The 10,713-nt window shown below is 54.9% G+C and overlaps 1 protein-coding gene across 3 annotated transcripts; it reads right to left on the bottom strand.

Annotated features, from left to right (window-relative positions):
* Positions 1–3,283: 3,283 nt before the first annotated feature.
* Positions 3,284–8,780, bottom strand: GLYCTK (glycerate kinase). 3 transcript variants are annotated; one of them, XM_047096396.1, is made up of 5 exons: positions 8,625–8,780; positions 6,057–6,472; positions 5,682–5,833; positions 4,869–5,044; positions 3,284–4,533 (listed from the first exon to the last, which is right to left on the bottom strand). In XM_047096396.1, exons 2-5 carry the CDS (start codon positions 6,431–6,433, stop codon positions 3,667–3,669), a joined length of 1,572 nt encoding a protein of 523 aa, XP_046952352.1. In that variant the 5' UTR covers positions 6,434–6,472; positions 8,625–8,780; the 3' UTR covers positions 3,284–3,666. The 3 variants fall into 3 exon arrangements, with proteins under 3 accessions (XP_046952352.1, XP_046952353.1, XP_046952354.1); XM_047096397.1 differs by having other exon boundaries at positions 8,653–8,780; XM_047096398.1 differs by having other exon boundaries at positions 8,666–8,780.
* Between the last annotated feature and the right edge of the window lie 1,933 nt (positions 8,781–10,713).

Here is a 10,713-nt window from a genome sequence, read left to right as displayed (position 1 = left end):
AAGCCCCAGGACTGGTCCCAGTGATTACCCAGAGAGCAGTCATCCCTGTCTCAGGAAGAAAGGCCACTCTTCCTGGCCTGGACTCAGCTGACCACAGCTCTGTGACCCCACTCTCATGCAGTGGCCTGCCTAAGCCACTGGCTTTACCCTGAGTGGTCTGTCAGTATCCCCCCACCCCTACACACCCCCTGCTCTCCCCTAGCACACCCCAAATTCTCTCACTCAGCTAGGGACTCCTAGCCTGCAGTGAAGCCAGGTCTCCCCCACTGCAATCTGGGCCTCATCATGTCCCTCACACGTGCTCCAGATCCAGAGGGATCAGACTGCCCTCTCCATTTTTTTTTCTGAGACACGAGGGGGCTCTCTCCCAGGCTGGGTCAGCTTACTCTAGCCTCAGCTGACCGCCCCACCCCCCGCCACCATACATTGGTTCTGTGACCTCTCAGGACACTGTGCACCCCAGAAGCCATTTAAAACTCAAATACCAGCCCCTGTGAGTGCCAGCCCAGTGCCAGAGGGCCTCAGTCAGTGAGCACCAAGGCCTTACTGAAAGGATGCACCTCTCCCTCACCTGTGGCACCTCCTCCACCTCCCTGCACATCCCCAGGCATCCCCCACCCCTGCAGTAAGGAAGGCCTCAGCATCTGTCATGAAACAGCCTCCCAGCATCGCTCCTTGCCAAAATCCCCATGAGGCTTGCCACCACTGTCAATGTGAAGTCCAACCTTTCAGCCAGCCAGGCACACAAGGCCCTTTGCCAATTGGCCTCTGCCAGCCTTTATGGCCTCCTTGCTTGACCAGATCTCCAGTAGGTAACCACACCAAACTGTGTCCTCACCCTAGGGTGGAGCAGAGCATGACTCAGAGGCCTGTTCAGGAACTGGCTGTGGGTTGAGCTGGACACACACGTGCCCACACGTGTCCCCCCCACACACACCCATATGGATATGCATATGAATGCACACGCACACCTGTGTAGAAGCCCATCACCCAACTGCACGTGGTTTTCTACCAAATTGTACCCGCAGTGGAATGTGGAATCTGCACCAGGAAGGGACTGACGAATCTGTTTTATGGTTCCCAAGGGTAGTCATGTCACCATCTGCAAGCCCTTGAGAAGCAGCAGGGAAGCAAGAGTGGATCCCTGACTCTGGCTGAGCTCTCTCTGGGTCCCAGGGTCTCTGAGCCCCTGTGAGTGGGCAAGCAGGTCCTGACCAGGCTTTCCTTCTGGTTCTGTGGCAGACTTGCTGTGCAGCCCCAGACAAGCCACCTTCCCTCTCTGTTTCTCCAGCTATAAAACAAAGGGATTTGGGCTAGCTGATACCTAAGGGCTGTCCAGGTACACTGCCCAGCTGTTTTCAGTTCATGCCAAGTACAGGGAATGAAAGGGCCTATAAAGGTGGCAGCAGTGGGGGAGGGGGGCACCCTACATAGCAAGTGCCTCCAGCTGGGAATGGAAATGAGGTGGGCACAAGGGCAAGAGGAACCTGAGCCAGGACAGACAGAAGCAAAGAACCACAGGATGGGAGCAATTATGACCCATAACTGAAATTTATGGAGCAAATGGTTAAGTCCTATTGAACAGTCACCATACAGCGTTTATCTCGTATTTGCATCTAGATTGAGGCCAAGTACATCTTTTCTCATCTTGGGGATACCAAATGAGCAAATCTAATGGGCCAGGCCCAATCCAGCCCCTGGCCTCCCAGCCCCCACAAACATAGGTGTAGGTCAAGGGCCAAAGCAGCACAGGAGAGACCTCCGGTGAGACCCCACCCACACCCAAACCCCTCAGCAGGCATGCAACAGACCTAGTGTACAAAGCAGCACATCCCTATCCCCGGCCACCCACATCTGTGTGCTCACATGCCAACACACACACACACACACACACACACACACACACACACACACATGCCGTAGACAAGGCAGACAAGGCCCTGCCCTCCTATCCTGCTCTTGCCTGGAACTTGACACCAGCACCAACAGTCATGTCCGCATAGGCAAGGATTGACACAGACAGGGCATATCTAGAGGTTACCAGAGGAGCAACAAGGCACAGGCATTGCCACGTGGGGGCAACATTCCCTAGACTATGGCATCCCCCCCCTCCCCCCCCCCACCGAGTCAGTGGGAACTCCATGCCAATACAGAAAGAAAGGAAACGGTGCCCTGCATCACAGAGGGGTGCAAACTCCCCTCTTCCCTAAGCCTCCCTGGCCTCCAGAGCCTGGCTCACATTGTTGACTTCACCTTGTCCCCAGGTCATGAACAGTCTGCAAGCTGGGCTGTCCAGAGCCCAAGTGGGTAAGGGAGGCTCTTCCCAGGGGGAGAGCATGCCAGCCTTGGCCCAGAGCCCCTCACACCCTCAGAGAGGAAGGGATAGCTGGGGTGGACGAGGGGGCCAGCAGGAGCAGCCCCAGGCCTCGCTGTTCTCTATGGCTTTTTATTCCTATGTGATTCTACTGCTCACTCATATAGGGATTGGAGCCGTGGCGCACGGCGGGGGCGGCCAGCGAGGGCTCGGATCCTGAGCAAGGGGGCCCAAAGAGAGGTAGCTGCTAGCCTAGCCAAGGGAACCTTTCCTCTGTTGCTCTCCCTACCCCCACCCCCACTGACCTCTTCCCTGGCCAACTGTAACAGGAGAATGGGCAGGTGGGCTGCTTGATCCCATCAGTACTCTGACCCACTATCTCAGCGCTGGAGACCACCACTGCAAGGCTGGCACTGGGAACTGGACTGTGTCCCAGAGGAGCAGCTAAAGGAACTGGGATGTTCCACCTGGAAAAATGGGCCTGACACAAGAAAACAAGGTCCAGAATCCTATGTGGCTGAGAGTAGCCCGTGGGCAAACAAAGGGCAGATCAACCAAAGAAGGTGTGGTCTGTGCCTAAGGGTTTTCCAAACACAGAAGGGAAGGACAGACTTAGTGAGTAGTAAGCATTTACCCAGCAAGGCACAAAGCAAGCAGAAGCTGGAGATTGCAACAGGGAGGCCACAGGGGAGCCACAGTTGGATAGGTGGCCAGTTGCTTTCAGACCCCACAGTCTGCAGTCCTTAGGCCTGTCCTCCCTCTCTGCTTGTCCCCATTGAATGTGTCAGAAGCCAGGCTCAACCTTCCTAGGCTCCTGTTTAAGTGAAGCAAGTGCTGAGTATACCCTGCAGAGCGGGGTGTGGGGAACTCCTGTAGGGTCTTAGCGCTGGGGCTGCAGGCTGATCCCACTCCCCTTCCCAGCAGTTCTGGGTGAGTCTTCGCTCAGAGGGAAAACACATGGAGAACCCATAGTGTGGTTCTTTTTATTTGCAGTCCTTGCTTTACCCCACAGAAAGGACACTCAAGAGCTCAGCAGAGGGGCTGCCTGGGGGTGGGCGGGGAGAAGACTGGGAACAACAAACTGGCTAAGGGGCTCATCCCAGTCCTCAGAGATACCTGCTATCTGTCCACAGCAGAAAGTAGGGAGAAGAGAGCCCCCATCTGCCAGTCCGGTTGGCGGAATGAACACAGAGCAGAAGCCATGGGTGTGAGGTATAAGGGCCAACCAAGCAGCCTGGGCCAAGGAAAGAAGGAACCCTAAGGCCTGGTGAGGCCTTGGGGACCAACCCTGGTCGGCCCCAGGATGCTGTCCTGTAGGCCTCCTCTGTACTCCTAAAACACAACCTACACCATCACCGTGGCCGCAGGAACAGGAGGTGGGCGTCCATGACATTGGTGCCAGTCAGCCCTGTGTGCAGCAGGTGCACCCCACCACGAAAGCAACGGAAGAAGGTATGTGAGTCATTGTGAGATAGGAAGGTGGCCACGTCCAGGCCCTCAGCGGCAGCCTGGCTGGCCAGCTCAGGCATGACCCAGGCCCCAGCGGCCTCTGTGGGGCCATCCTGCCCATCGGTGCCGCCACTTAAAAACAGCACATCTACAGGCCCCAGTGGCCGTCGTCCCAGCTCTACTCCAACACGCAGGGCCAGTTCCTGGTTCCGGCCACCCTTTCCTGAGCCCTGCAATTGCACTGTGGGCTCACCACCAGCCAGCAGGCAGACGGGGCCCCTGGCCCTCACCACAGCCTCCAGAGCCTCCTTCAGCTGCAGGTCTGGGAGCTGGAGCTCAGCTGCCAGCTCACGGAGTTGTTCAGCCTCCTCCGCAGAGGCTCCAGCCCCAGCCAGAGTGAGGCGGGTTCCAGCCACCTGGGCGAGCAACCCGTAGAACCGGGCTATACTTTCCACATCGCCCTGCATGGCTGCGCTCAGCACCACAGCCTGGTACCCCAGCGCCTCAGCCTGCCGCTGGGCCTCGGCCAGTGCCAGCGCGTTGGAGCCAATGATCACGTTGAGTACGTGACCACAGGTGTGTGGCCCATGAGGGTCAGAGTCAGCCCGAGCCAGCACAGTCTTCACGGAACGTGGCAGGGCAGCACGAAGGCCGTAGCGATTGAGGATGTGCAGGCAATCTTGCACGTTGTGGACGCTAGCCACGGTGGGGCCGCTGGCGATCACCTCCACAGGGTCCCCCACCACGTCTGACAGAATCAGGCTCACCACCTGGGGTGGGGTCGCAGAAGCAAGGCTCAGTCCCTCCTGGCCCTCACCGTATAGCCACTGAGGATAAACCACCACACGCCCCCTACCATGTATTCACACACCCTCACACTGCCCAGTGCATTTTCTTACCCACTTCTAACCCCTCTCAAGGGGGTTTGTAGAACGTGTGGCCACTTGGACCCCCCCCCATTCCTCTCTGAGGCCCCTCTCAGCTAGCCCTGTGGACTCCCACACCAGGCCCCTGCCAATCTGTCTGCTGTTCTAGGCTTTCATCTCCCTGGTGCATGTGGGCTCCTCCAGCCCAGGGCTGCCTGGGGTAGAAGCAACCCATGTACCTGGGCAGGGTAGGCAGCCCGAGCCAGCCCCCCACCCTTGAGCTGGGACAAGGCCTTCCGGATTGTGTTCAGCTCCTGGATGTTGGCTCCACGGGCCGCCAGCAGTTTGGTGAGTGTCTGCTTTTCCTCCAGTGTGACGGGTGGGATAGGGGCTGGCAGCAAGGCTGAGCCCCCACCTGCAGAGACAGTGAAGAAGTTGGGCAGATGGGACAGAACTGCAAAGGAACCTCCCCACTCAGGGAAGCAGGCAGGCAGTGCCCACATTAGGGAAGGGGATGCTGGAAAGGTGGGGTTAGGGTGCCCCCGTGTGGACATGCAGTGACCATGTGTACAGTCACCACACCCTGGGCCCCTGAGGCTGTGCCCTGCCTTAGGGTAGCCTAGGTCCCAGCAGGCACTAAAAGAACTATTCCGTAAGAACTTGGAATAGGGGCTGCCCCTCATCCAGGAGGAGACAGTGAGACCAAGGAGGAGCTCCGTGGGAGCTAGAGACCTGGGTTCTAGCCCCAGATCACATTGGTAAGAGAGCAGCAACAGCAGGGACATTTTCCCTGCAACACCCTGAGTTAGATGTTCCCTATGTACCCCCTCATGGTCACCCAACAGGGTCAGTCAGGGGAGGACCCCACAGCTCCAGGGAGGCCAGATACAATACCCAGGGCCACCTGGGGGTCAGCCATCCGGGTTCCTTACTGCCTCCCTTGCTCTTGTGACCTCGAGGGCTCAGACCAACCATCTCTCACTGACCTGGTATTTGGAACCACCACCACCATCCCCCAAACTGTCCTGAATGAGCCAATCTGGCACCCATACCTGAGATGAGCACAAGCAGTAGATCGTCAGCCGTGAGGCTTTCAGCCAGCTGCCGGATGGCCAGTGCGGCCCGGAGTGCATCACGGTCTGGGAGGTTGTCCTCTGCGCCCTCAAATACCTGGACACAGCTGTGTGGCTTCAGCAGCATCTCCCTGAAGAGACAGAACAGACAGCAAGAGATGGGGTGAGCTCCTCTCCTTCCACCTGATTTCCCAGCTGTACAGGTGAAGGATGCCAACTGGCACCCATCCTGGAGCCAATCTAGACCCAGAAGGAAAGGGATGCTGGTGAGGAAGGGAGGCCCGATGGGGCCTGAGTTTGGCTTAGCTTCCCTGCCCGATGGACAGTGGGCAGCAGCCCCCCAAGGCTCCTTACTGTTTGCCAGCATGCTCCATGGCAGCACAGATCCCCTTGGGAACGCTGATCACACCCTGCACGAGATGCTGGCCCAGTAGCTCCTCAGCTGCAGCTGCCATGCCCAGCACAGCCTTGCCAAAGCCCACCAGGTAGAGGTTTTGCCGCAGCTGAAAGCTCCGGTCCCGCACCTTCAGCTGCCCACCACCAGGATCCAAGGACAGTGCCCGGCGCAGCATGGGGCCTGGAAGCACGGCACCCACAGCGCTCTCAAACAGCTGCCGTGCCTGCTCCGCGAGGGCCATGCCACTGGCCAGCCGGACCACTGCGCCACCCAAGAGGAGTGGGCGCAAGGGGGCTCGGGCCAAGCAGGGCAGGACCTGCAGGACTGCAGCCATGCCCCACTGTTCTCAGCACCACCTGGCACCCATGGCTGCCTAGGGGGAAGAAAGCACCAGTAAGGCCGCTGCAAGACCAGAGTCACCCCCACCACCACCACCACAGCTACCTCTCTGAGGGCTTGGGGCCGCTGGACCCCACAGTGGCTGCTGCAATGGGCCATCTGCCAGTCCAAGACTTTCTGAGGCCCTCAGCTGCCTCATCTAACTCCAGTTCTCGGAGCCCAAGCCCGCCACCTACCATGTCCTTCTCTTCTGCAGGCTCTACTCTGGCCCTCTGGACACTCTGCCCCGGGTCCAAAGGTCCTGTTAGCTGAGCCCTCCCCTAGGCCACCCGCTTCGCTTCGGCTGAGAGTTAATCATTCATAGAGGGAGCAATTCCTCTCATTGGGCTCCCGCCCCACCCCTTTTCCACCCCCTTCACTTCTAAGCCCTCGTCCAGGAGCAACACCCCTTTCTGGCACTCCTTCCTTGCCTGTTTACCACTTCTGTTGCCAAGAGGCTGCCGGCTGTCCCACCAACTGACCCTGAGCCCGATGACCTGTAGCCTGCTCAATTTCATTAGCTCATGGATCTGGTCTGGGAAGCCTAGGTCTGTGTGGGGAGGCTGTAGGCTCACAGGAGCACTGACAGGCAGACCCAGAGCACATCCTCAGGACACACACCCTGAGGAATCCCAGTGCTCAAGGCCAGTCCAGCAAAAGGTTTGGGTTCAAGCAAGAAATGGCAGCAAAGACTGGCTCATGATGGAACCGCAGATAAGTCCCTAGACCCCACAATAAGGCCATATACCTTGGGGCCCACACTGCAGGACAAAAAAGGACACCCTTCCACCTACTTGGCTAGCTAGACCCACCTCTGCTAAGAACATGCCTTTCACTCTGACCTAACAAGACAAGTCTTGGGTCACACCACCCACAGGAGTGAGAGCCGAGTGTCTGGAGCAGGAAAGGCCAGGCTTCCAGAACTGAGGCCAGTCATTTTCCCCACTGGGCAAGGTAAAGGCTAAAGTAGCCTCAGGGTGAAGGTCAGGAGGCTGTAAAGGAATTCAGGGACAATAAAGCCCCAAAGAGCTCATCTCTAAAAAAGGCATCTGCTTTAACAATGCCCACCATAAATGCTGACTGCACAAGTATGCACAGAGCAGGGGAAGGAGGCTGGGAATCAGGCTTCAGCTCTACCAAAGAGACAATTCCTTTTCTCTCACTGGACCTCACATACAAAATGAGAGGTGGGATGAGAAGATTAACGCTTTCCACTTGACATCCTTGGTCTCTCTGAAGCTGCCCACTGTTAACACAGAAAACCTGAGCCCCACTTTATCCCACACTCAAAAAACCTAACAATGTGTAGTCCTCAGCCACTTAGCCAGCATGGTTCTCAGCTTTCCCGTAAGACCAACGCTGCCTGACTCCAGCATTAAAAGGAACACAGAGGGTGCTGACATATGGACTCTGAAAAATGGGCTCAACTTTTGCCAGGAAGCCCCTGGGGATGGCCCATTAGGCTAGGAACCAAAAGCGGCTTAGAATCTAGCAATAGCCTGACAGCCTGCATGAACTTTGTACCTCTTTCCCAGATGGACACAGGCCTTGCCACAGTACACCAGAGCTCGGGGGAGGGAGGGGGAGAGGGGTGTTCAAGGCAAAGGTTGCCAGTTAAAATATAAGATGTATTTGAATTTCAAATAAATCAGATCTTTTCTTTCTTTCTTTCTTTCTTTTTCTTTTCTTTTTTTTTTTTTTTTTTTTTTTGAGAAAAAGAGAGAAAGAAAGAGCAGGGGAGGGGCAGAGAGATGGAGAATCCCAAGCAGGCTCTGCCCTATCAGCAGAGCCTGACCAGGGAGCTCAATCTCACCATCCTGAGATCATGACCTGAGCTGAAATCAAGAGTCCTACGCTTAACTGACGGAGTCACCCAGGTGCCCCTCAATTAGAGATTTTTAAAATACAAGTATGTTCCATACAATATTTGAGGCACACCTACACTAAAAAAAAATGTTACCTATCTGAAATTAAATTTTAACTGCACGTCCTGTATTTTTACTTGCTACTCTTTATTCACACACCCTCTCTCCCTAAAACTCCCAGGTACTCCAGAGATAAATCCGGAAACACCGAGAAGACCCTCCTTGACTCCTCCTCGCCACCAAGTGGGGCTGGAGCCACTTCCGGCCTTTTCCTGCCCGCACATGCTCCGGAAGTAATGTCATCCTCTACCGGCGCCTTAGACCTTTCCGAGGGAACTTCGCTGCCGCGTGATGTCCGGTAGTGACCCGAGAAATAATGGCCCGCCACCACCTGGACCCGCCACTGCCCGGCCCAAGGACTTCTTCCATGGGCCCTCGCGCCGTGGACTCACCGCCCCACCGCTCTGGGTCGCGGCTTCCGGTGCCGGAGACCGGAAGTACTCGCGGGTAGGGCGGAGCGGAATCAGGAAGTGTGGGGTGAGAGGGGGCGGGGTTGGGGTGCTGCCGGGCGCAAGCTGCCGTGGGAGGGGGATGTGAGGTTTGTGCGAGTGGGAACTAAGGCGTTTCCTCCGCTCGGACTTTTGGGAGGCTTGGGTGGAGCCACCTTCAGGCTGTATTGCTTTCATCTCTGCAACGGGGGCAATAATCTCTGACTCACCCAATTGCCGTAAGCGTCCCCTCTATCCCGTAGGATCCCATCAGTCAGCAAATACATTCCTTCCTCCTGTTAGGTGCCCGGCAATAGACTGAGCAAAGGGACTGAGAATTACGATTTCCCCACAATTCACCCTTTCTGGAGCCAGATTAAATCATCCCGGCTCCTCTCCACCTCTGTAATCCCACAACTCTTTTGTGTTCACCCCTCTCCTCCGTGGCCAACCAATTGCATGAACCTCGAGCACACAAGCTGCCTGTAAACATGAATGACCCTGGGTCTCCCTTACTCTCTCCATTCTCAGCCTGTGTCCACCCTTGAGCCTGACTTGATGCCTTCCCGCATTCAAAAGACAAGTCCTGACCAGACTCCAAAGACACAAAAGAGTTGTTGGTTTTTTTTTTTTTTAAACTGATATTCTCCTGGGGAGATGGGGGGAGGGAGTTACATCACAAATCACACAGCAGACTTTCTAAAAATCTTAAAACATATCCCCACCACCACCACCACCACCAGTTTCCTTTTGCAGCTGCCACATCTCTCCATAGGTCTCCAAACCATGCTCTGTTCTCATGAACTCCTCCTAACCCCTTCCCAGCTGTCTCCCTGGATTTTTCTTTCCAATTATAACAGAGGACCTTTTATTCCCTGTCACCCTCTCCCAAACTTCCCTTCTCCATCATCAAAACAAAGGCACCTTCAGGAGAATCTGCCCTCCTTAGATGTGGGGAGATTGTCAATACTTAAAATTTCAGTTTTTCCTTGCTGATAGTAAGTAGTCTTGGTTCAGCTTGCATTTATTCATTCCTCCAGCATTCAGCAGACATTCCCTGACTTTCTATGTAGGTCAAATGCTACAGCTACTGGGATGAGTAAGAAGTGGTACTTTGAGTTGAGAATTTTACTCTGCTTTCGTAATTGCAGACCCCCATTACGAAGGAATGTATATTTGAGCACCTCTCTCATTATTTAGTGCCAGAGACTCATGAACAAATACCATTTACCATGCCAATGCTGTTCTGTCAGACTGTAAGCAGGAAGACTAATTATACCCATGTTTTAAATCCTTCTCCCACCCCACTACTCACAAGATGTATTTAACAGCAAGGTTTAAATGCCCACTGGACTCTGAGTTCTTGGAAGGTGGTGACTTGGTCTAATTTATATTTGCATCTCTACTGCCTTGCATAGGACCAGGCACTAATAAAAGCTGGAATTTCTATATTTTTTATCTCCCACCCCCACTTTCTTCCTTTCCTTATTTTTTTAACGAATTAACAAGAGAACAGTGAAGTAAGCACTCAGCTACAAAGTGCTGCAGACCCAAAGTAGAAAATATTTCACAAAAGGAAAAAAAATGGGGCTCCTGGGTGGCTCAGTCGGTTGGGCGACTGATTTCGGTTCAGGTCATGATCTCACAGCTCGTGAGTTCAAGCCCCGTGTCGGGCTCTGTGCTGACAGCTCAGAGCCTGGAGCCTGCTTCAGGTTCTGTGTCTCCCTCTCTCTCTACCCCTCCCACGCTCACGCTCTGTCTCTCTCTCTCTCTCTCTCTCAAAAATAAATAAACATTAAAAAAAATTTTTTTAAAGGAAAAGAAATAATGGTAATAACAAGTAGAAGCCTTCATGAAGCAGTGGGATTTAGATCTAAGAAAAC

This window comes from Lynx rufus, unplaced genomic scaffold (assembly GCF_022079265.1).
Source record: "Lynx rufus isolate CCGP_SWC_20201006 ecotype Redwood Valley unplaced genomic scaffold, mLynRuf1.p SCAF_4, whole genome shotgun sequence".
Lineage (NCBI taxonomy): Eukaryota > Metazoa > Chordata > Mammalia > Carnivora > Felidae > Lynx > Lynx rufus.
The sequence above is the reverse complement of the archived record's forward strand: the minus strand, read 5'-3'. Positions and strand labels throughout refer to the sequence as shown.